The sequence below is a fragment of the Loxodonta africana genome, chromosome 12 (genome assembly GCF_030014295.1).
Source record: "Loxodonta africana isolate mLoxAfr1 chromosome 12, mLoxAfr1.hap2, whole genome shotgun sequence".
NCBI classification, from domain to species: domain Eukaryota; kingdom Metazoa; phylum Chordata; class Mammalia; order Proboscidea; family Elephantidae; genus Loxodonta; species Loxodonta africana.
In genome coordinates, this window is record NC_087353.1 from 7,047,147 (window position 1) to 7,072,925 (window position 25,779).

At 53.9% G+C, this 25,779-nt stretch overlaps 1 protein-coding gene across 4 annotated transcripts in view; it reads left to right on the forward strand.

Annotated features, from left to right (window-relative positions):
• Positions 1-25,779, forward strand: part of ERICH1 (glutamate rich 1) — a 112,896-nt gene that overhangs the window by 23,215 nt on the left and 63,902 nt on the right. For all 4 annotated transcript variants that reach the window (XM_023550384.2, XM_023550383.2, XM_003411860.4 and 1 more), the window contains exon 2: positions 4,976-5,122. In XM_023550384.2, coding sequence (XP_023406152.1) covers positions 4,976-5,122 — 147 coding nt within the window. The remainder of the gene's footprint in view (positions 1-4,975; positions 5,123-25,779) is intronic.

The following is a 25,779-nucleotide window of genomic DNA, read 5'->3' on the forward strand; positions in this document are numbered from 1 at the left end:
CGCCTGGGGTCCTAAATGCCAACAAGCGGCCATCTAAGATACATCAATTGGTCTCAACCCACCTGGAGCAAAGGCAAAGGAAGAACACCAAGGTCACACGACAACTAAGAACCCAAGAGACAGAAAGGGCCACATGAACCAGAGACCTACATTATCCTGAGACCAGAAGAACTAGTTGGTGCCCGGCCACAATCGATGTCTGCCCTGTCAGGGAGCACAACAGACAACTCCTGAGGGAGCAGGAGACCAATGGGATACAGACCCCAAATTCTCATAAAAAGACCATACCTAATGGTCTGACTGCGACTAGAGGAATCCCAGAGACAATGCTCCCCAGAACTTCTGATGGCACAGGACAGGAACCATCCCCGAAGACAAATCATCAGGCATGAAAAGGACTGGTCAGTGAGGGGGAGAGAGATGCTGATGAAGAGTGAGCTAATTAAATCAGGTGGACACTGGAGAGTGTGTTGGCAACTCTTGACTGGAGGGGGGATGAGAAGATAGAGAGGGAAGATGGCAAAATTGGCACGAAACGAGAGACTGAAAGGGCTGACTCAATAGGGGGAGAGCAAGTGGGAGAAGGGAATATGATGTATGTAAACCTACATGTGACAGACTGATTGGAATGGTAAATGTTCACTTGAAGCTTAATAAAAATTTAAAAAAAAAAAAATCTGTCAAACCAAAAAAAAAAAAAAAGTATCAAGGTCATGAAAAACAAATACTGAGGAACCGTCACAAATGGTAGGAGACTACGGAGACATGACAGCTAAATGCAGTGTGGGATCATGGACTGGATTCTGGAGCAGATAAAGGACATCAGTGGAAAGACTGGTGAAATCTGAATAAAACCTGTAGTTTAGCTATTTTTTCTTTAGCTAACAGTCTTGTACCAACGTTAATTCGCTCATTTTTAACAACTGTACTGTGATTGTAGAGCCATGCTGGTGCAGTGGTTAAGAGCGTGGCTGGTAACCCAAAGGTCGGCAGTTCCAGTCCACCAGCCGCTCCATGGAAACCCTATGGGGCAGATCTACTCTGTCTTACAGGATTGTTATGAATCAGAATCGACTCAACAGCAATGGGCTTAGTTGGCTTTTTTTTTTTTTTTTGGTAATATGATTATGTAAGATGTTAACATTAGGGGAAGCTGGGTGACAGGCATAAAAGAACTCTGCTGTTTTCACCACTCTTAAGTCTAATTTCAAGATGAAAAATTCAAAAAAAAAAAAAAGGCAACTGTAGGCATTGTGGGTGGCAGGTTATACACAGGCTGATCAAGAGAGAGCCTAGTTAGTTTTTTGGAATAGTCAAGACAGCAATAATGAGGGCCTGAACCGAAACAGTGTGGCAAGAATAGTGATGGACAGAATGGAGCCTAGTTGTAGAGTGTTGGAACTTGGTGAGTATTATGGATGGGAGGGGTGAGGAAGAGGATGGAGTCAGAGAAGATGAAGGTTTCTAGCCCAGGGGACTGAGTAGCCAGTGATGCTGTTAACCAAGATGGTGACTGAAAGAGGGGGAGTACCAGGTTTGAAGTAGAAAAAATGGGTTCAGTTTTTTGAACTGTTAAACTGCAAGGTGCTCAGTCCGTCCAGATGCACCTCGGAAGAAAGAGTTGGCGATCTACTTCCAAAAAATGGACCACTGAAAACCCTGTGGAGTCAGCATGAGTCAGGATCGACTCAAAGGCAACTGGTTGGTTTCCTTTTTTTTTTTTTAAACTGGTAAAAGGAAATCAAGGTGGAGGTATCTGTCAAGTTGTTGGAAACAGGTGTCTAGAACTCATACTGGGTATAGAAGATTACAGCCTTTTAGTGTATTGTTGAGACTCTGTGAGGAAATGGAGATCAACCTAACAATATATAGAATAAGGAGAAAAGTACGTAGGCAGGACCCAAGAAAACCCCAGTACTTACAGGCTGAGATGACGAAGGGAGTGAGCCCAAGAGAAAAGCCAGATGAGGGGAAAGGGATTGTCTCAGAAGCCAAGACACAGCTAATGTGTGATTTGTGCTAGCCAAATATGTTACACGCGTGTTTATTTAGTCTTGCAACGTCACTGTTTATGCATTATTTTTGCCTATTTTATCGATGAAAAAACTGAGGCTCAGGAAGGTAACATAATTTAAACAAGTGGCAGAACTACAGTTTAACCCAGTTTAATCCAGCTTTGAGCTCAGTCCCTTTCCAACACACAGAGGGATTTCTTAAAGAATATTGTCATGATTTTCTCACCTTAAGAAAAGGGAATAAACTTTGAGAGTTGATTTGGACAGTTTTAAGTCATGAAGGATGTAGAATATTGTATTCGCTACGGAACTTCTTTTGTCTTAGTGATAGAAAACTTTGCTTCACTTAGTAAAATAAAGCAGCTGAAACAAGAAGTAGCAGGCCTTTGCATTTAATGCCATAGATTTAGTTTAAAAAATAAAAATAAAATAAGCCAGTTAGGAGACAGCACTTCCTCTGCTATAGCAGCCTGGAGGCAGCTGGATACTTTGGATGAGGAAACGAGTGAGCCTTGGTAACTGGCTAGGGGCCACAGCAGAGTATTTGTGTGGATGCTGTTCTGCATCTCGATTCTTCTCAGCTTTCCCTAAAATAGGAATCTCAGAACCCATAGCACGGGTCCCAGGATCAGCCACACTGCAGCCTGAGAGGTCCTTCTTATCAGTTGGCAGTCATCCCATGGGATAATGCCTGGGCGATGAATATAGCCCACTCTGGGACCCCGGTGATTTCTTATTAAGTCTATCCCTAACAAACAGGTCTCTGCTTTTAGAACCTGAGTGTTGTGAGTTTTGAGTTTTGTTTTGTTTTGTTTTTGCCTACATGGGAGACCTAGGGTGGGGGTAGAAAGGAGTTTTTTCCTAGTGAAATAGGGCTTCTCATGAGCCCAGAGTGTCAGGTCTAGATCTTAGGACTGTGATTAATGCCACATGAGGTTAAGTTTACAGTATCTAGAGCCTATTCAGTCTGTATGCTGAGCAAATAATCCGAAAAGCTGAACTATATGAAAAAGAATGAGGCAGCAGGATTGGAGGAAGACTCATTAACAACGTGCGTTATGCAAATGTCACAATGTTGCTTGCTGACAGTGAGGAGGACTTGAGGCACTTACTGATGAAGATCAAAGAACACAGCCTTCAGTACAGGTTATACTTCAACGTAAAGAAAACAAAAATCCTCACAACTGGACCAGTAAGCAACGTCATGATAATTGGAAAAAAGATTGAAGTTGTCAAGGATTTCATTTTACTTGGATCAGTAAGTAAATGGGCACTGGGCAAATCTGCTGCAAAAGACCTCCTTCAAGTGTTAAAAAGCAGAGATGTCATTTTGAGAACTAAGGTGCCTCTGACCCAAAAAAAAAAAAAAAAAGTAATGGTATTTTCAGTCATCTCATATGCTTGCAAAAGCTGGACAATAAATAAAGAAGACCAAAGAAGAATAGACACCTTTGAATTATGCTATTGGCAAAGAATATTGAATATATGATGGACTGCCAGAAGAACAAACAAGTCTGCCTGGGAAGAAGTACAGTTGCAATGCTCCTTGGAAGCACGGATGGTGAGACATTATCTCATGTACTTTGGACATATCGTCAGCAAGGACCAGTCCCTGGAGAAGGACATCATGCTTGGTAAAGTAGACGGTCAGTGAAGAAGAGGAAAACTCTCAACAAGATGGATTAACACAGTGGTTGGAACAGTGGGCTCAAACAAAGCAATGATTGTGAGGATGGTGCAGGACTGGGCAGTGGTTGGTTCTGTTGTGCATGGGGTCACTATGAGCCAGAACTGACTTGATGGCACCTAACAACAACAACAGCAGAGCCTAATCAGAGTTAATAACCAGAGTGGGATCTTGGAGACACTAATGTCGGAGACAAGTTCACGGTCTGGCTTGGAACTAACTCTCAGAAAAAAGTGACCTGCAAAAAGATTTCCTTAAAGGCCTTTGAAGCTTGTGCATGGTCTCTTGGCATGGCCTTAACCACTCAAGTCTTGATGACTCTTGCCCCAAGCAAGGAACCGCTTGGCTTAAACCTCTAGACCAGGTGAAGCCACTTACAGCAATCATACTGCTGTCGATAGAGCAGACTAATCAATACGGTAGGAAAAACTACAGAGATCAAAAAGGCTTTGGGATTCAGTGATCCTTGCAAGATGTGCTGGTAAATTGAGTTTTAAGTCGTGTAGGATAATGGCACTTAAATCAGCATGGAAATATTTATTCATTGACAGCTTTTTTTTCCTCTAGTTAAACCAGGATGTAAACTAAAGTGAAAAATCTCCACATACATGTTAAAACCATTTTAGCAATACCAGAATTGTTTCCTTAATTGTGGCTGTTAGTGTATTCATTTTAAACAGGAAGGAGGTACAAATGGGACTCTTCTCTAGAGTTGTCGGGAGCAGGGGCAGTGTACTTTTCCTTTACGTCTTTCCAGTGATAACGGCTTTCTCGGGCCTGTGTTTGGGATTTTCTGTGTGAACTGCACCTTGGACCTACCTTCTCCAAAAGCACACTTAGTACCCGAGACTTCATCCCCCTGAACTCTGAGTTTGGTTCACAGCCTATACTTTACATAGAAATTCAATAAGAAAAAAGAGCAATTGGGAGGAAAATCGAATTACACATAAGCAAAAATACAAACTCCTACACTGACCTTCACAAGGATGCAGCTCTGCCCCCTCCTCGTCCCACTGGTGGCTCCCGGTCCCTTGTGCACGCACAGGTGGAAACCCTGCTCACTTGTCCCAGGGGAGAGGCTCAGCTGGAAGTGAGCCAGGTGGGCCCTCTGAGGCACAGTCCCCCAGATGGGGCCCCAGCGGCTTGGTCGTAAGGCTGGTGATGTTAGGATATGGTTTTGCCTTTGTTTTAAATTAAGAAGCCATGTATTATTTAAATAAAACTGCCACAAGTCATCCCTTTCTTTTCTTTTGTTAATTGCTTGTCTTTATAGTGTTTGTTGGAAAAGTGCTGAAGAAACTTTTTCCTGATGTTCCAAGTGGTCAAGAAAAGATTGCAACGGCAACTTTGATCTCAGAAAAACCACCTGAAAAGGTGACACCTGAGAAAGCAAAACTCAAGAGAGTTCAGCCTTTGACAGGTAATGTTGTTCGCAGGTAGCAGCGCATTACAGATACTCATTTTAACTTCAGGAATCTATATTTACACTGGAGAAGACACACTACGAGCCTCCAGGCTCTTATTTGGTGACTCAGTTTTGAAAAGTTCTTGACAGCAGGATTGCCGCGTGGCAGGAGGGACAGAGCTGGTGAATGAAAAATTTAACCTGGGTGGGGAAAGAAGCCAATATAAATATTTCCCAACCAAAGACTAGATGAAAGTATTATTTTTTGTTTCGAGTTCATCTTTAATTTTTTTTTTTTTGGACTTGAAGTTCAGGCTGAGGAGTGGGGGTATTGGTTCAGCCAGTCCTTGGTTTTGCTGTGATGAGAATATGTACTTCTTCTGTCACTGTCATGCTCAGCTGTACTGATCCTTGGATGACTTTGACCCTTCATTCATCTTGTGTCACTGAGGGAAAGGCCCCTGATGTCCTTCTCTTTGTTACTCTCACTTACCAGTAAGTCTTTGGTGGGTGTCCATCCCAGTGATGGCCTTTGCCAAGATCACTTGAGCAGTTACTGCCTGCAGCGAAAGGTTCGCTAACTCCAGTTCTCTGGCAGTGTAGCCATATCAACAAAGTGAGAGACCACTGTGTGGAGAGACAGGTACATAAGGCCACAGCGACTGGCTGGAAACTGTTACTGTCCACATAGATAAGTAAATAACTTGGATCGCTGAATATCCTTTGTTGGAATCGTTTCCGTATCTCTTTAACGATATCCTTTCATTAGACATTTGTTCTCTATGTGATTCTGTTCCCGAAGGACTCGTTCTTTCTTCTGCTGGCCCAGCTGAATAACCTCGTCACAAGAGACAACTTAATTCCCATTTATTCACATATCTTATAACGCTTCCTCAACTGGATCTCAGCAAGCGGGCTCAGTCAGCCCACAAATCTGCTTCCTGCCCTGCAGGTCAGGTCTCCATTTACTTGGAACACGTTTTACCACAGAAATAGTGTTAATACACAGTGATTAGGTTTCCAGGCAAGCCCACAGAAACCTACTGAACCTACAATAGAGTGGATTGCTGATGGGCACAATTCTGGATTCTGGTACCAGGTGCATATATCACAAGCGAGGAGGGGAAATTTTCTTGCACCTCTCCTAAATGTAGGGTCACACAAAGCACGCTTTTCATACAGGACAGAGCACTGTTTTTCATGTTCCCATTCTGTATACTTTTCAAATGCCTTAATGTTTTCAGGAAGCCCTAAGCTCCCAGTATAGCATCCCGCCTCAAGGCTGCCATAGGCAAGCACACCTTACTCTCAGCTGTTTCTCTTCTGGTGCCGATTCCAACAGAACGTCAGGATAGAATTCGGATTGCCTGAATTAATACAGAAGATAAATGACTGATGTTAAATGAACTTTTATTTTTCATGGAATATACCTGTTCTACCTATTAGAAATTTACTTGTTTTTTCAATGAGTATAAGAATATTAAAAAAAAAAGGGGGGGGGGCAGGTCATGTGAAGAGAATGCTTTGTGTTAAACTAAAACCAAACCCGTTGCCGTGGAGTTGATTCCGACTCACAGCAACCCTATAGGACAGAGTAGGACTGCCCCATAGGGTTTCCAAGGAGGACCTGGTAGATTCAAACTGCTGACCTTTTGGTTAGCAGCCATAGCATTTAACTACTATGCCACCAGGGTTTCCATTAGAGCATTACTATGTGATAAGCATGCCATCCTTAAGGTTTTGTGTTTTTCTCTCTGAATTTTATTGAACCGACACCCTACTTAAAAAAAAAAAAAAATTGTTTTAGAATCTATTTGCTTTTTCCTCCCTCCTCCAACTTAAAAAGTTTTAATAGTGATTATTCAACGATAATGTATTTGGTGATAGGAAGACAAGGTGAGGTGGGACAGTTGAAGCTTTATGCATGGATGGATCATTTCTAAGGCTGAAATTAACATCTACAAATTCTAGGCCAATGTATCAAATAGAATTTTACCTTAGAAGATAAATAACAAAGTACTGCTTCTTTTATGTAATATATAGTCCCTCTGTTACACATACTTTTTTTTTTGCCTAAAAAGTTAACTTTTTATTTTTTGTATCACTATTTAAAAATAAACAATTTAATACCTCATTTTTCTGAATACAGTTAAGGGACAATTCTTTAAATTATTCATATTTTACTAAAATAAGTTATATGCGAATGTAATAATGACAAATGACAAGCTTAAGCCATGAAGGAGTGATTTTTTTTTTCAAGTTGATTTTAACTTTTAAAATGAATGAATCCATTTTGATTCTTAACAAATCTCTTAACTTTCTTCAAAGCTATTCATAATCCTTTGGGTGATCTCTTCCACAAAAGCTCTAGTGTTCAGTCATTTCATGTCAGTGGGCGTTGGGAAGATGTTATTTGGTATAAAGACATTGAATTAAAAATCAAAATATTGATGTAAGCTTGATTTCAGAATGTGTTTATTATATTTAAAAAAGACTAGTTTTAAAGGTTTAGAAGTTGGTTTTATCAAAGAAATGCGTATGAGTGAATAAAAAGATTACAGACTGTAAATACAGCTTTTTATCTAGTCAGAATTTTCTTTCAAAGGAGTCTAGGAGTTAGCAGGAGGGCGTCAAACTTAAGAGCCTGAGCTGTGATCAGCACAACATAGGGTTTTGCTAATGCTGGTGGAAGCCACGTTCTGTGCGGCAAAATTGCTTGTGGTTTTGTGCATCAAAGTTAACACCAGTGTCCAAGTGTGGGTAAAAAAGCAGGAACTGTGAACAGCAGGGAACCCAACAGCATCCAGGGCATATCCTGGAGGACTAGTGTAAGGACAGTGCAGAGTAAGAGGACACGGAGGGGACTCCAGTCAGAACGAGGGTGTGTGTGCTGCCATCTCTCCAGGTTTCCTCAGTGATCTGCTCCCACGTGTACGGTTTGTAAGCTTTAAATGTCTATCCTAGCATGTCATACGTCTTTGAGTTGTGACAGCAGACAAGCAGTAAATCCACATGCCATTGACAATTTAGACTCTTCGGCTATAGGTAGCTGAAACCACTTGGCCCTAGCTAAAAAGAAAGAGAGAATTTGTCACAAAGATAGAATGTGACAAGGATAGGAAACAGGCTGTGCCTCAGGAAGGGCCTCACACTGGGACCTGGGAAGGCGGCAGGATTCCCGTTTCTTCCTTCCTCTGCAGTGAGCTTCATACTTCTCTCTCCTTTCAGAACTGTCTCCACCGCTCAGAGAGGGCTGCAGTGCGTTGGGTGTTCTGGTCAAACAGAATGTGGATGAGCACAACCAAGTAGCATCATTTCACATGGTTTTAGACAACGAACAGAGGTGCACGTGTTTTTGAGGGTTTTATCATTTCATGGGTGATAGTTGGATACACTGGTATAACCATTACGCAAAATAAGATGTGCACCATGTCCATATTCCCTGGCCCCCTCCAGTCGTGCCAATCAGCTGCCCACTCTCCCTACCCTTCTTGAAACCATTATCATGTGTCTGTCACCAAAGGTTAGTTTTGCCTGTGTTTGAATTTCATCTAAGTGGAATCCTCCAGTACGTGCTATTTTCTGTATATAGCCTCTTTTCTTTAACATAATGTTTGAAATTTATTTGTGTTGTTGCACATCAGTAGTTTGCTCCATTTTATTAAGGAGAAGTATTGCGTTGTAATGATACACGATAATTTATCTACTCTACTGTTGATGGACATTTGGGTTATTTCCACTTTGGAGCCATTAAGAATAAGGCTGCTATGAATATTCTTGTGCAGTACTCTTTTATTTTTATTTATTTTTTTTGTGGACATGTTCTCATACCTTTGCGTGTATACTTAGGGGAGTATAAATTAATGGGACATAGAGTGTATGTGGTTGGCACAGATGGCTTGCGCTTGCCTACTAAGCCTGCCAGCTGAAAGGCTGAGTGGTTCTGACCCACCCAGCGTTACCATGGGAGAAGGTCCCGGTGATCTGCTTCTGGAAGAATCACCGCCACGGGAACCCATCGGAACTCGGTTCTGCCATGACGTCCGGGGTCACCCCGAGTCAGGATCGCCCCGAGTCAGGGTCGCCCCGAGTCAGGATCAGCTCGACGGCAGTGGGCTTGTTTGTTTTAGGGCAGGTATGTGTTTAACTTTTACGAAGTTACCAAGCAATTCTCTGAAGAGGTTGTACGATTTTACAGTCCCACCAGCAACGTGTGATGAGAGTTACTTCACGTCTTTGCCAACATTTGATGTCTTGAGTCTTTTTATTTTATTATTGTAACCATTCTAGTACATGTGAAATAGTATTTACATCGATTTTAATTTGCATTTCCTTATTGACTAAGGCTTTTGATCATGTTTTCATTTGTGCTTACTGGCCATTAGTATATCTTCTTTTAGTAACTATTCAAATCTTTTGCCTGTTTTTGAAAATTGGATTATTTGTCTTTTTATTGTTGCTCTGTAGTAGTTTTTTGTGTATTCTGAACACAATTCCTTTGTCATACAATTAACATGACTAATTTCCCCAGTCTTCTGTGATTGTTTGTTTTTCGATAGAGTATCTTGAAGAATAGAAAATTTTAATTTTAATGAAGTTCAGTTTATTAATTTTTTTTCATTATGCTTTGTGCTTTTTGTGCCCTTTTCAAGAGATCTTTACCGCACAGTCATGAAAATATTCTCCTGTATTTCTCCCTAGGGAGTCATATTGTTCTGGGTTTTATTTGTTGCTCTGGGTTCTATGTTCCACCTTGAATCGGTTTTTGATTATGAAGTGAGATATGCTTTGGGACTCATAGTTTTCTATATTGACATCCAGTTACTCCAGTGCATTTGCTAAAAAGACTGGTCTTTCCCCATTGAATTGACTTGACACCTCTGTCAGAAATCAACTGACCATATCTAACAAGCGACTTGTGTCCACAATGTACTAAGAACCTTTAATAAGATCACTCATTCACAGTGGGGAAAAGATTTGAATAAATACTTCACGTAAGAATATACACAAACACCCAAAAGGTACATGAAAAGCTGGTCAACATCCCTGATCGTTAAGAGAAATGCAACTTAAAACCATATTGAAATACCACTTTGCACCCAATAAACCAAAAAAAAAAAAAAAAACCAAACCCAGTGCCGTCGAGTCGATTCCGACTCATAGCGACTCTATAGTGCAGGGTAGAACTGCCCCATAGAGCTTCCAAGGAGCGCCTGGTGGATTCGAACTGCCAACCCTTTGGTTAGCAGCCATGGCTCTTAACCACTACACCCCAAGGGTTTCCTTGCACCCAATAGAATGTCTAAAATTAAAAATTCTGACAATGCCAGTGTTAGCAAAGTATGGAACAACAAAATATTTGTGCAAAATAGCATGCTGGAATTTGGGCATAGATTCTGTTGAATTTACGTATCAACTTAATAACAATAGACATTTTAACAATATTGAGTCTTCTGTTGCATGAATATGGCATATCTCTATTTAATAGGCCTTCCTTAATTTCTCTCAGCACTGTTTTATAGCTTTCAGTGTGGAGATCTTTTATTAGATCTATAAAACCAAAACTAAACTCAAACCCATTGCCGTCGAGTCAGTTCCTACTCATAGCGACCTTATAGGACAGAGTAGAACTGCCTAATAGGGTTTTCAAGAAGCAGCCGGTAGATTCAAACTGCTAACCTTTTAGTTAGCAGTCATAACTCTTAACCACTGCGCCACAAGGGGTCCGTTAGATCTGTAGCTTTTTTTTAATTTAATGTTATTGTAAATGGTTTTGTTATTTTCCAGTTGTTTGCTGCTGTATTTAGAAAACACAACTGATTTTTGCATGTTGACATAGTCTTGGTACTTTGCTAAATGTACTGATTTGTTCTAATCATTTATATAATCTCCTGGATCTTGTTATGTTCACAGTTGTCTGTGTCTTAGTTTCCTGGGACTACTGTAACAAAGTACCACAAAGTGGGTGGCTTTAAAGAATAAAAACATATTGTCTCACAGTTCTGAAGGCTAGAAGTTCAAGTTCAGTATGTCAGCAGGGCTGTGCACTTTCTGTCAACTCTAAGAGAAGGCCCCCCCGACCCCGCTCCCCATCTCTCCCAGCTTCTTGCAGCCCCAGCCATTTCTCAGAGTTCCTTGGCTTGTAGGTGTATGTTTACATGCAGTCTTCCCCCCGCCCCGTCTGACTCTGTGCCTGTGTCTATTCTCCTCTTTTATAGGTTAGGATCTACCCTCAACTTGGTCTGACCTCTTTAACTAATAACATCTTCAGAGAAAGACCCTATATCCAAACAAGGTTACATTCACAGGTACAAGGATGGCATATCTTTTGGGGGAGGCGGGGGACACAATTCAATCCATAACAGTCTGCAAATGACAATAGCTATCTCTCTTCCTTTCCAAAAAAACCTTGTCATTAAATATCTAAGAGAAATCAGGATACTATAAAAGGAACAGACAATGCATGGGATGTAGAAAATTGCAAGAGAATGTGTTCTCATTCCTGCAATGAGATAAAGCTGAATAATCTACAAAACATTAAGGTTTCTTGAACTCATCAGAGAGCCAGCGTCACAAAGCAACTGAGTGAACTGAATTTTAAAGAACAACAAAGCCTCTCCAAGGAGAGGTGGGATACACAGACTGTTTGCAGAGCCTGGGAAGAATAGGCGGCCACCACAGAAGCTGGTAAGGAGAAATCAGCTAAAGTTACAGTGAATTATGAAGAACGGAGTGTGGGCTGTCAGGTGAGATCCCAGTAGGGGAGGCTGTGCTCTCTCACAAGCTCTTTTCTGTGGGCATCTGCTAGATAATTCCGAGAAAGATGAGGTCTGGACAGGACACCAGATAAGAGCCCTCTCAGTGAGGTAAGCGTGTAGGGAAAGGTAGGCTATCTCGGGGAGGGATGCCTGATCCCCTGCCCCTCTTCTCATAGAAAGTGAAAGCCTTAAGCTCCTGGGGAAAAGACTGGAAACTGTCCTGCACCCAGGTCCCAAAGACCCACTGTTTTTGCGGGAGAAAACTGAAACCAAACCCATTGCCGTCAAGTCAATTCCAGCTCATAACACCCCTATAGGACAGAATAGAACTGCCCCATAGGGTTTCCAAGGAGCAGCTGGTGGATTCCAACTGCTGACTTTTTTTAATTCTACCACTAAATCACCACTGCCCTCTAGACCGACATTAAATGACAATGTCTCAAAATAAGGGGCAAAGGAGACTGCAAACATCCAGAGAGAAAAAAAGATCACAAACGGAGAGTCAGATAGCAGGATAGCACCAACACCGTGGAAGAAAGTGGGAAGGTGCCTTACCCCTGAAATCCACTAACTGGGGACGGTGCCTGACCCCTGAAATCACTCACTGGGGACGGCGCCTGACCCCTGAAATCACTCACTGGGGACGGCGCCTGACCCCTGAAATCACTCACTGGGGACGGCGCCTGACCCCTGAAATCACTCACTGGGGACGGCGCCTGACCCCTGCAATCACTCACTGGGGACGGCGCCTGACCCCTGCAATCACTCACTGGGGACGGCGCCTGACCCCTGCAATCACTCACTGGGGACGGTGCCTGACCCCTGCAATCACTAACTGGTGATTCAGTAACCTGCTGCTGCAGATTTTCAAGGAATGTGTGAGGACAGACAGTTCTGGAGGAATTGATTCCTAGATCTTTGGTTTCCATAATGTTCTTTTAGGAGTGAGCTCAGGTTTTGTGGATTTTGAAGCTTTATACAATTCTGGAGACCTTCTTAAAGGAAAAAAAGAAAAGATTTGTGAATACAGAAGTAGGGGGCTTGGAGGGGCGCATGCAAATGAGGAGCCCTGAAGCTTCCTGTGAAAAGGACCTCTTTAACTCTTCCCTAAATTGGATTTTCTTCAGAATCTGTCTAAGGGTCTTGTTGGCGTTCTGACCTCATTTCCCTTTTGTAACTCTTAATTCTCCCACTTTATGTAAGAAGGGCTTACCTCTCATTTATTCCAGTCCTTCTGAGGTCCTTGCTCCTGGATATGGAAACCCCTTTGGGATAGCCAAAAAAGGGACTCTTGGGAATCCTGGTCTCATGGAGAGAAAGTGACTTGTTCTGGTGACTAAGTAGCAAATCCCTTTGCAAGTCAAATGGTTTACATTTCTTCCAGCAAAATTGAAGGAACTAATTGAGTTATCAGCTGACAGATCATTAAAAATAATTTGCGATGATGGATTTCTCTGATTTCTGGCATGTAACGCAGAGGGAATTCAGTGAATCAAGTGACATTGCTATTAAAAAAAAATCCCTTGCGCTGTCATCTACTTATTTATGTGATCAAAGTGTCTCAGCAATTACTTCTGTAAAAATGAAAAATAGGAAGAGAATTCATGCAGAACCATGTCTTATAGCAATAATAAATATTCCGCCACAATTGGGAAGAAAAGCCCAAATTCTTTTCCTCTCATTCAGATTCATTTCCAGTAAAATTTTACCCTTTGTATTGAATAATTATCAAAATTAATAATTGTTATTTTTATCAATTGCATACTACTAAATTGTAATCTAGAAAAAATTACATTTAACATCGTGGAAATTTTTTTAAATAAAATTTGTTTGAGAAATATATGATAAAGTCATTATAAACCCCCAAAAAGACCCATTGCCTGGGAGATGATTCCAACTCAGCGACTCAGGTGGCACAGTGGCTAAGCACTAGGCTACTTACCCAGACGTTGACAGTTTGAACCCACCCGCTGCTCTGCGGGAAAAAGATGTGGCAGTCCCGTAAAGATGTACTTCCTTGGAAACACGATGGGCCATTCTACTCTGTCCTGTAGGAACGCTATGATAAAAGGCATTTTACTAGGGTAAAATTAGAGACAAGTTAGACTTCAGAGAGAAAAAAAGAATGATGTAAAATTTCTGACTGAGCTAAGGTACATATTAATTTGCTTCGGTATTTACTTATGAAAGAGAGATGCTGCAAGTTTATTTTTAAGTATTTATTGACAATGCAGCATAAAGATCTTTTATACGGCCCCTTTTCAACACTTGTGGGGGTATGTATGCAAGAAAAGTGAAAACCACTGGACTAGCAAATGGAGGTGCAGAGTCGCCGGCGCCGTCTGTCGGTGGCGGGCCGAGCCGGGCGCGGAGTCGCCGATGGCCGTCTGTCGGTGGTGGGCCGACATGGACACGGAGTCGCGGGTGCCGTGTGTCGGTGGTGGGCCGACATGGACACGGAGTCGCGGGCGCCGTCTGTCGGTGGTGGGCGGAGCCGGGCGCGGAGTCGCCGATGGCCGTCTGTCGGTGGTGGGCCGACATGGACACGGAGTCGCGGGCGCCGTGTGTCGGTGGTGGGCCGACATGGACGCGGAGTCGCGGGTGCCGTCTGTCGGTGGTGGGCGGAGCCGGGCGCGGAGTCGCCGATGGCCGTCTGTCGGTGGTGGGCCGACATGGACACGGAGTCGCGGGTGCCGTCTGTCGGTGGTGGGCCGACATGGACGCGGAGTCGCGGGTGCCGTCTGTCGGTGGTGGGCGGAGCCGGGCGCGGAGTCGCCGATGGCCGTCTGTCGGTGGTGGGCCGACATGGACACGGAGTCGCGGGTGCCGTCTGTCGGTGGTGGGCGGAGCCGGGCGCGGAGTCGCCGATGGCCGTCTGTCGGTGGTGGGCCGACATGGACACGGAGTCGCGGGTGCCGTCTGTCGGTGGTGGGCCGACATGGACACGGAGTCGCGGGTGCCGTCTGTCGGTGGTGGGCCGACATGGACGCGGAGTCGCGGGTGCCGTCTGTCGGTGGTGGGCCGACATGGACACGGAGTCGCGGGTGCCGTCTGTCGGTGGTGGGCCGACATGGACGCGGAGTCGCGGGTGCCGTCTGTCGGTGGTGGGCGGAGCCGGGCGCGGAGTCGCCGATGGCCGTCTGTCGGTGGTGGGCCGACATGGACACGGAGTCGCGGGTGCCGTCTGTCGGTGGTGGGCCGACATGGACACGGAGTCGCGGGTGCCGTCTGTCGGTGGTGGGCCGACATGGACGCGGAGTCGCGGGTGCCGTCTGTCGGTGGTGGGCCGACATGGACACGGAGTCGCGGGTGCCGTCTGTCGGTGGTGGGCCGACATGGACGCGGAGTCGCGGGTGCCGTCTGTCGGTGGTGGGCCGACATGGACACGGAGTCGCGGGTGCCGTCTGTCGGTGGTGGGCCGACATGGACGCGGAGTCGCGGGTGCCGTCTGTCGGTGGTGGGCCGACATGGACGCGGAGTCGCGGGTGCCGTCTGTCGGTGGTGGGCCGACATGGACGCGGAGTCGCGGGTGCCGTCTGTCGGTGGTGGGCCGACATGGACGCGGAGTCGCGGGTGCCGTCTGTCGGTGGTGGGCCGACATGGACGCGGAGTCGCGGGTGCCGTCTGTCGGTGGTGGGCCGACATGGACGCGGAGTCGCGGGTGCCGTCTGTCGGTGGTGGGCCGACATGGACGCGGAGTCGCGGGTGCCGTCTGTCGGTGGTGGGCGGAGCCGGGCGCGGAGTCGCCGATGGCCGTCTGTCGGTGGTGGGCCGACATGGACACGGAGTCGCGGGTGCCGTCTGTCGGTGGTGGGCCGACATGGACACGGAGTCGCGGGTGCCGTCTGTCGGTGGTGGGCCGACATGGACGCGGAGTCGCGGGTGCCGTCTGTCGGTGGTGGGCCGACATGGACACGGAGTCGCGGGTGCCGTCTGTCGGTGGTGGGCCGACATGGACGCGGAGTCGCGGGTGCCGTCTGTCGGTGGTGGGCGGAGCCGGGCGCGGAGTCGCCGATGGCCGTCTGTCGGTGGTGGGCCGACATGGACACGGAGTCGCGGGTGCCGTCTGTCGGTGGTGGGCGGAGCCGGGCGCGGAGTCGCCGATGGCCGTCTGTCGGTGGTGGGCCGACATGGACACGGAGTCGCGGGTGCCGTCTGTCGGTGGTGGGCGGAGCCGGGCGCGGAGTCGCCGATGGCCGTCTGTCGGTGGTGGGCCGACATGGACACGGAGTCGCGGGCGCCGTCTGTCGGTGGTGGGCCGACATGGACGCGGAGTCGCGGGTGCCGTCTGTCGGTGGTGGGCGGAGCCGGGCGCGGAGTCGCCGATGGCCGTCTGTCGGTGGTGGGCCGACATGGACGCGGAGTCGCGGGTGCCGTCTGTCGGTGGTGGGCGGAGCCGGGCGCGGAGTCGCCGATGGCCGTCTGTCGGTGGTGGGCCGACATGGACACGGAGTCGCGGGTGCCATCTGTCGGTGGTGGGCCGACATGGACGCGGAGTCGCGGGTGCCGTCTGTCGGTGGTGGGCGGAGCCGGGCGCGGAGTCGCCGATGGCCGTCTGTCGGTGGTGGGCCGACATGGACGCGGAGTCGCGGGTGCCGTCTGTCGGTGGTGGGCGGAGCCGGGCGCGGAGTCGCCGATGGCCGTCTGTCGGTGGTGGGCCGACATGGACACGGAGTCGCGGGTGCCGTCTGTCGGTGGTGGGCCGACATGGACACGGAGTCGCGGGTGCCGTCTGTCGGTGGTGGGCGGAGCCGGGCGCGGAGTCGCCGATGGCCGTCTGTCGGTGGTGGGCCGACATGGACACGGAGTCGCGGGCGCCGTGTGTCGGTGGTGGGCCGACATGGACACGGAGTCGCGGGTGCCGTCTGTCGGTGGTGGGCGGAGCCGGGCGCGGAGTCGCCGATGGCCGTCTGTCGGTGGTGGGCCGACATGGACACGGAGTCGCGGGTGCCGTCTGTCGGTGGTGGGCCGACATGGACACGGAGTCGCGGGTGCCGTCTGTCGGTGGTGGGCGGAGCCGGGCGCGGAGTCGCCGATGGCCGTCTGTCGGTGGTGGGCCGACATGGACACGGAGTCGCGGGCGCCGTGTGTCGGTGGTGGGCCGACATGGACACGGAGTCGCGGGTGCCGTCTGTCGGTGGTGGGCGGAGCCGGGCGCGGAGTCGCCGATGGCCGTCTGTCGGTGGTGGGCCGACATGGACACGGAGTCGCGGGTGCCGTCTGTCGGTGGTGGGCCGACATGGACGCGGAGTCGCGGGTGCCGTCTGTCGGTGGTGGGCGGAGCCGGGCGCGGAGTCGCCGATGGCCGTCTGTCGGTGGTGGGCCGACATGGACATGGAGTCGCGGGTGCCGTCTGTCGGTGGTGGGCCGACATGGACACGGAGTCGCGGGCGCCGTGTGTCGGTGGTGGGCCGACATGGACACGGAGTCGCGGGTGCCGTCTGTCGGTGGTGGGCGGAGCCGGGCGCGGAGTCGCCGATGGCCGTCTGTCGGTGGTGGGCCGACATGGACACGGAGTCGCGGGTGCCGTCTGTCGGTGGTGGGCGGAGCCGGGCGCGGAGTCGCCGATGGCCGTCTGTCGGTGGTGGGCCGACATGGACACGGAGTCGCGGGTGCCGTCTGTCGGTGGTGGGCCGACATGGACGCGGAGTCGCGGGTGCCGTCTGTCGGTGGTGGGCGGAGCCGGGCGCGGAGTCGCCGATGGCCGTCTGTCGGTGGTGGGCCGACATGGACACGGAGTCGCGGGTGCCGTCTGTCGGTGGTGGGCCGACATGGACACGGAGTCGCGGGTGCCGTCTGTCGGTGGTGGGCGGAGCCGGGCGCGGAGTCGCCGATGGCCGTCTGTCGGTGGTGGGCCGACATGGACACGGAGTCGCGGGCGCCGTGTGTCGGTGGTGGGCCGACATGGACACGGAGTCGCGGGTGCCGTCTGTCGGTGGTGGGCGGAGCCGGGCGCGGAGTCGCCGATGGCCGTCTGTCGGTGGTGGGCCGACATGGACACGGAGTCGCGGGTGCCGTCTGTCGGTGGTGGGCCGACATGGACACGGAGTCGCGGGTGCCGTCTGTCGGTGGTGGGCGGAGCCGGGCGCGGAGTCGCCGATGGCCGTCTGTCGGTGGTGGGCCGACATGGACACGGAGTCGCGGGCGCCGTGTGTCGGTGGTGGGCCGACATGGACACGGAGTCGCGGGTGCCGTCTGTCGGTGGTGGGCGGAGCCGGGCGCGGAGTCGCCGATGGCCGTCTGTCGGTGGTGGGCCGACATGGACACGGAGTCGCGGGTGCCGTCTGTCGGTGGTGGGCCGACATGGACGCGGAGTCGCGGGTGCCGTCTGTCGGTGGTGGGCGGAGCCGGGCGCGGAGTCGCCGATGGCCGTCTGTCGGTGGTGGGCCGACATGGACATGGAGTCGCGGGTGCCGTCTGTCGGTGGTGGGCCGACATGGACACGGAGTCGCGGGCGCCGTGTGTCGGTGGTGGGCCGACATGGACACGGAGTCGCGGGTGCCGTCTGTCGGTGGTGGGCGGAGCCGGGCGCGGAGTCGCCGATGGCCGTCTGTCGGTGGTGGGCCGACATGGACACGGAGTCGCGGGTGCCGTCTGTCGGTGGTGGGCGGAGCCGGGCGCGGAGTCGCCGATGGCCGTCTGTCGGTGGTGGGCCGACATGGACACGGAGTCGCGGGTGCCGTCTGTCGGTGGTGGGCCGACATGGACGCGGAGTCGCGGGTGCCGTCTGTCGGTGGTGGGCGGAGCCGGGCGCGGAGTCGCCGATGGCCGTCTGTCGGTGGTGGGCCGACATGGACACGGAGTCGCGGGTGCCGTCTGTCGGTGGTGGGCCGACATGGACACGGAGTCGCGGGCGCCGTGTGTCGGTGGTGGGCCGACATGGACACGGAGTCGCGGGTGCCGTCTGTCGGTGGTGGGCGGAGCCGGGCGCGGAGTCGCCGATGGCCGTCTGTCGGTGGTGGGCCGACATGGACACGGAGTCGCGGGCGCCGTGTGTCGGTGGTGGGCCGACATGGACACGGAGTCGCGGGTGCCGTCTGTCGGTGGTGGGCGGAGCCGGGCGCGGAGTCGCCGATGGCCGTCTGTCGGTGGTGGGCCGACATGGACACGGAGTCGCGGGTGCCGTCTGTCGGTGGTGGGCCGACATGGACACGGAGTCGCGGGTGCCGTCTGTCGGTGGTGGGCGGAGCCGGGCGCGGAGTCGCCGATGGCCGTCTGTCGGTGGTGGGCCGACATGGACACGGAGTCGCGGGCGCCGTGTGTCGGTGGTGGGCCGACATGGACACGGAGTCGCGGGTGCCGTCTGTCGGTGGTGGGCGGAGCCGGGCGCGGAGTCGCCGATGGCCGTCTGTCGGTGGTGGGCCGACATGGACACGGAGTCGCGGGTGCCGTCTGTCGGTGGTGGGCCGACATGGACGCGGAGTCGCGGGTGCCGTCTGTCGGTGGTGGGCGGAGCCGGGCGCGGAGTCGCCGATGGCCGTCTGTCGGTGGTGGGCCGACATGGACACGGAGTCGCGGGTGCCGTCTGTCGGTGGTGGGCCGACATGGACACGGAGTCGCGGGTGCCGTCTGTCGGTGGTGGGCCGACATGGACGCGGAGTCGCGGGTGCCGTCTGTCGGTGGTGGGCGGAGCCGGGCGCGGAGTCGCCGATGGCCGTCTGTCGGTGGTGGGCCGACATGGACACGGAGTCGCGGGTGCCGTCTGTCGGTGGTGGGCCGACATGGACACGGAGTCGCGGGTGCCGTCTGTCGGTGGTGGGCCGACATGGACGCGGAGTCGCGGGTGCCGTCTGTCGGTGGTGGGCGGAGCCGGGCGCGGAGTCGCCGATGGCCGTCTGTCGGTGGTGGGCCGACATGGACACGGAGTCGCGGGCGCCGTGTGTCGGTGGTGGGCCGACATGGACACGGAGTCGCGGGTGCCGTCTGTCGGTGGTGGGCGGAGCCGGGCGCGGAGTCGCCGATGGCCGTCTGTCGGTGGTGGGCCGACATGGACACGGAGTCGCGGGCGCCGTGTGTCGGTGGTGGGCCGACATGGACACGGAGTCGCGGGTGCCGTCTGTCGGTGGTGGGCCGACATGGACGCGGAGTCGCGGGTGCCGTCTGTCGGTGGTGGGCGGAGCCGGGCGCGGAGTCGCCGATGGCCGTCTGTCGGTGGTGGGCCGACATGGACACGGAGTCGCGGGTGCCGTCTGTCGGTGGTGGGCCGACATGGACACGGAGTCGCGGGCGCCGTCTGTCGGTGGTGGGCGGAGCCGGGCGCGGAGTCGCCGATGGCCGTCTGTCGGTGGTGGGCCGACATGGACACGGAGTCGCGGGCGCCGTCTGTCGGTGGTGGGCGGAGCCGGGCGCGGAGTCGCCGATGGCCGTCTGTCGGTGGTGGGCCGACATGGACACGGAGTCGCGGGTGCCGTCTGTCGGTGGTGGGCCGACATGGACGCGGAGTCGCGGGTGCCGTCTGTCGGTGGTGGGCGGAGCCGGGCGCGGAGTCGCCGATGGCCGTCTGTCGGTGGTGGGCCGACATGGACACGGAGTCGCGGGTGCCGTCTGTCGGTGGTGGGCCGACATGGACGCGGAGTCGCGGGTGCCGTCTGTCGGTGGTGGGCGGAGCCGGGCGCGGAGTCGCCGATGGCCGTCTGTCGGTGGTGGGCCGACATGGACACGGAGTCGCGGGCGCCGTCTGTCGGTGGTGGGCGGAGCCGGGCGCGGAGTCGCCGATGGCCGTCTGTCGGTGGTGGGCCGACATGGACGCGGAGTCGCGGGTGCCGTCTGTCGGTGGTGGGCGGAGCCGGGCGCGGAGTCGCCGATGGCCGTCTGTCGGTGGTGGGCCGACATGGACACGGAGTCGCGGGTGCCGTCTGTCGGTGGTGGGCCGACATGGACGCGGAGTCGCGGGTGCCGTCTGTCGGTGGTGGGCGGAGCCGGGCGCGGAGTCGCCGATGGCCGTCTGTCGGTGGTGGGCCGACATGGACACGGAGTCGCGGGTGCCGTGTGTCGGTGGTGGGCCGACATGGACACGGAGTCGCGGGTGCCGTGTGTCGGTGGTGGGCCGACATGGACACGGAGTCGCGGGCGCCGTCTGTCGGTGGTGGGCCGACATGGACACGGAGTCGCGGGTGCCGTCTGTCGGTGGTGGGCCGACATGGACGCGGAGTCGCGGGTGCCGTCTGTCGGTGGTGGGCGGAGCCGGGCGCGGAGTCGCCGATGGCCGTCTGTCGGTGGTGGGCCGACATGGACACGGAGTCGCGGGTGCCGTCTGTCGGTGGTGGGCCGACATGGACGCGGAGTCGCGGGTGCCGTCTGTCGGTGGTGGGCGGAGCCGGGCGCGGAGTCGCCGATGGCCGTCTGTCGGTGGTGGGCCGACATGGACACGGAGTCGCGGGTGCCGTCTGTCGGTGGTGGGCCGACATGGACGCGGAGTCGCGGGTGCCGTGTGTCGGTGGTGGGCCGACATGGACGCGGAGTCGCGGGTGCCGTCTGTCGGTGGTGGGCGGAGCCGGGCGCGGAGTCGCCGATGGCCGTCTGTCGGTGGTGGGCCGACATGGACACGGAGTCGCGGGTGCCGTCTGTCGGTGGTGGGCCGACATGGACGCGGAGTCGCGGGTGCCGTGTGTCGGTGGTGGGCCGACATGGACACGGAGTCGCGGGTGCCGTCTGTCGGTGGTGGGCCGACATGGACGCGGAGTCGCGGGTGCCGTCTCTCGGTGGTGGGCGGAGCCGGGCGCGGAGTCGCCGATGGCCGTCTGTCGGTGGTGGGCCGACATGGACACGGAGTCGCGGGTGCCGTCTGTCGGCGGCGGGCCGAGCCGGGCGCGGAGTCGCCGATGGCCGTCTGTCGGCGGCGGTCCGAGCCGGGCGCGGAGTCGCCGATGGCCGTCTGTCGGCGGCGGGCCGAGCCGGGCGCGGAGTCGCCGATGGCCGTCTGTCGGCGGCGGGCCGAGCCGGGCGCGGAGTCGCCGATGGCCGTCTGTCGGCGGCGGTCCGAGCCGGGCGCGGAGTCGTCGGTGCCGTGTGTCGGTGGTGGGCCGACATGGACGCGGAGTCGCGGGTGCCGTCTGTCAGTGGTGGGCGGAGCCGGGCGCGGAGTCGCGGGTGCCGTCTGTCGGTGGCGGGCCGAGCCGGGCGCGGAGTCGCCGGCGCTGTCTGTCGGCGGCGGGCCGAGCCGGGCGCGGAGTCGCCGATGGCCGTCCGTCGGCGGCGGGCCGAGCCGGGCGCGGAGTCGCCGATGGCCGTCTGTCGGCGGTGGGCCGAGCCGGGCGCGGGGTCGCCGGCGCCGTCTGTCGGCGGCGGGCCGAGCCGGGCGCGGGGTCGCGGGCGCCGTCTGTCGGCGGCGGGCCGAGCCGGGCGCGGGGTCGCGGGCGCCGTCTGTCGGCGGCGGGCCGAGCCGGGCGCGGGGTCGCGGGCGCCGTCTGTCGGCGGCGGGCCGAGCCGGGCGCGGGGTCGCCGGCGCCGTCTGTCGGCGGCGGGCCGAGCCGGGCGCGGGGTCGCCGGCGCCGTCTGTCGGCGGCGGGCCGAGCCGGGCGCGGGGTCGCCGGCGCCGTCTGTTGGCGGCGGGCCGAGCCGGGCGCGGAGTCGCCGATGGCCGTCTGTGGGCGGCGGGCCGAGCCGGGCGCGGAGTCGCAGGGGTCGTCTGTCGGCGGCGGGCCGAGCCGGGCACGGAGTCGCCGATGGCCGTCTGTCGGCGGCGGGCCGAGCCGGGCGCGGAGTCGCCGATGGCCGTCTGTCGGCGGCGGGCCGAGCCGGGCGCGGAGTCGCAGGGGTCGTCTGTTGGCGGCGGGCCGAGCCGGGCACGGAGTCGCCGATGGCCGTCTGTCGGCGGCGGGCCGAGCCGGGCGCGGGGTCGCCGGCGCCGTCTGTCGGCGGCGGGCCGAGCCGGGCGCGGGGTCGCCGGCGCCGTCTGTCGGCGGCGGGCCGAGCCGGGCGCGGGGTCGCCGATGGCCGTCTGTCGGCGGCGGGCCGAGCCGGGCGCGGAGTCGCAGGGGTCGTCTGTCGGCGGCGGGCCGAGCCGGGCACGGAGTCGCCGATGGCCGTCTGTCGGCGGCGGGCCGAGCCGGGCGCGGAGTCGCCGGCGCCGTCTGTCGGCGGCGGGCCGAGCCGGGCGCGGAGTCGCCGGCGCCGTCTGTCGGCGGCGGGCCGAGCCGGGCGCGGAGTCGCCGATGGCCGTCTGTGGGCGGCGGGCCGAGCCGGGCGCGAAGTCGCGGGCGCCGTCTGTCGGCGGCGGGCCGAGCCGGGCGCGGAGTCGCGGGCGCCGTCTGTCGGCGGCGGGCCGAGCCGGGCGCGGAGTCGCTGATGGCCGTCTGTCGGCGGCGGGCCGAGCCGGGCGCGGAGTCGCAGGGGTCATCTGTCGGCGGCGGGCCGAGCCGGGCACGGAGTCGCCGATGGCCGTCTGTCGCCGGCGGGCCGAGCCGGGCGCGGAGTCGCCGGCGCCGTCTGTCGGCGGCGGGCCGAGCCGGGCGCGGAGTCGCCGGCGCCGTCTGTCGGCGGCGGGCCGAGCCGGGCGCGGAGTCGCGGGCGCCGTCTGTCGGCGGCGGGCCGAGCCGGGCGCGGAGTCGCCGATGGCCGTCTGTGGGCGGCGGGCCGAGCCGGGCGCGGAGTCGCGGGCGCCGTCTGTCGGCGGCGGGCCGAGCCGGGCGCGGAGTCGCGGGCGCCGTCTGTCGGCGGCGGGCCGAGCCGGGCGCGGAGTCGCCGGCGCCGTCTGTCGGTGGCGGGCCGAGCCGGGCGCGGAGTCGCCGATGGCCGTCTGTGGGCGGCGGGCCGAGCCGGGCGCGGAGTCGCGGGGGCCGTCTGTCGGTGGCGGGCCGAGCTGGGCGCGGAGTCGCCGGTGCCGTCTGTCGATGGTGGGCGTAGCTGAGCTGGTTTTACACTGCTGCGTGTGTGGCTTTTACAGATCCATGAAAACTCATAAGTGGAGGGACATCTATGAATATAATAGAGGTGTCCGAAAATGCTGAAGTGTTCTTTTTGGTTAAAAACAAAAACAAAAACACTGCAGACAATTTTCAACTGAAGCCCAAATATTTTACAGTGAAACTTTGAAAGTATGACAGATGTCTTTCAATCTCCCTTCCCCAACTCTTTTAGATCTTAACCTTTTTCCATACTTCTTTAAAACCTTGTTTAAGAAATATGATGCCAATGTAAGTGAAGCCTTTAATGCCCTTTCCAGTTCCCACCTGTTATGGGTTGAATTTGTCTTTCCCCTGAAAAAGATGTGTTGAAGTCCCAACCCCCAGCACCTGTGAATATGACCATATGTGGAAATAGCATTTTGCAGATGTTATTGGTTATCATGAGGTCATACTCACGTGAAAAGCAACGTGAAAGGAACAGCGAAGGAAATGGCAGTCTGCATCAAGGCTCAGTAGTAGTAGGGTAAGCCGTGATCCAATATGGCGTCCTCTTGGAAAGAAGAGAAGGGACCCAAGGACGTGGACACAGAGGGAAGACAGCCATGTGAAGATGGAGGCAGAGACTGGAGTTAGGCCGCCACAAGCCAAAGAATGCTTGGGACTACCAGGAGCTTGAAGAGGCAAGGAAAGATTCCTCCTTTACAACCTTCAGAGAGAACATGGCGCTATCAACACCTTGAGTTTGGACGTCTAGCCTCCAGATCTGTGAAAGAATAAATTCCTCTTGTTTTAAGCCATCCAATGTCTGATACTTTGTATGACAAACCTTTGAAACTAGTATCATTCCCCAGAATTTGGTAGTCACCAGCCTTACACTTCGTGCGTATGTGTGCGTATATGTACATATGTGTATATGTATGTATGTTTTTTAAAAACAGTAATATCTTCTATTGTTCAGAAGTTAATTTTAATATTAGATTTATTGGCCTTTACGGTTTATACGTTTTGTGTCTTATTGAAGAAACATTTCTCTGCCCTAATAGCAAAGAAATTTTAAATATTCTTCCAAGATATGCCTTTCCCATTTAGATTTTTTTCTTCCTTCTTCCAGATTTTTGTGTATAGAATGAGTTCATGATCTAATTTCATTTTTCCCCATATGAGTATCCAGTTTTCTCAGCACCATTTATCTACGACCACGTAATAGAACAGGTTCCCATGTAAGTCTGTGTATGTTTCTGTGCCCTCCCGTTTGATCCGTTGGTCGCTCTGTGACTGTCCCTCTGCTAGCACACGTTATCCAGTTACTCTGGCTTGTAATGTGTTAATATCTGGTAGACCAAACCCATTCTGTTTATTCTTCAGTTTGTTCTTGGCCCGTTGCTTTTCCGTGTGCATTTTAAAATTAGGTTGCACACAAAAAATTCTCTTCAAAGGTGGTTTGCACTTGTATCATGTTTGTAGGTTTATTTGGGGGAGAATTAACATCTTCTGTGATGTTGCATGGTATTGCATGGTACATGTGAGCTTGTTCTTGGGATTTCTTTTCCTCCTTCAATTATGGCCTCCAGGGATTGTCCTTGTTTCCAGAGCTCAGCTATGCATTTCAAGAATGTTTGCTACGTTTTATCAGGCCTTTCTAGGTGCTTTGCAGGAGAGGTTTGTCAGATTATCTCATCTGCCTTCTAACCAGAAGTGGAAGTCTCTAATATATTAGTATTTTATCAAGAATATGACTCACTAGTTAAGTGTTTATGGATGAAATTCATTGTGAAAGGAACAGCAAAAGAAATGGTAGTTGGCGTCAGGCCCCGGAAGTAATCCATTCCCTTGTGTCTAGCCCCCAGTGTTTACATCTTAACTTTCTTATTAATGTTCAGTGAAATAGCAAAAGTAAATTTTGTTTTTCAAAAATGGACATTTTGGATGTTTGAATATTTGTGCTTTTAGGAAATAATGCTACAGAAAAGGAAGTGCCTTTAAAAGCTAGCTGTGCTCTATGCCAACTTAATGTGATGAAGCTGGTAGAAAAAATGGGAAGTAAAGATGGGAAAAGTTTCTATGAGAG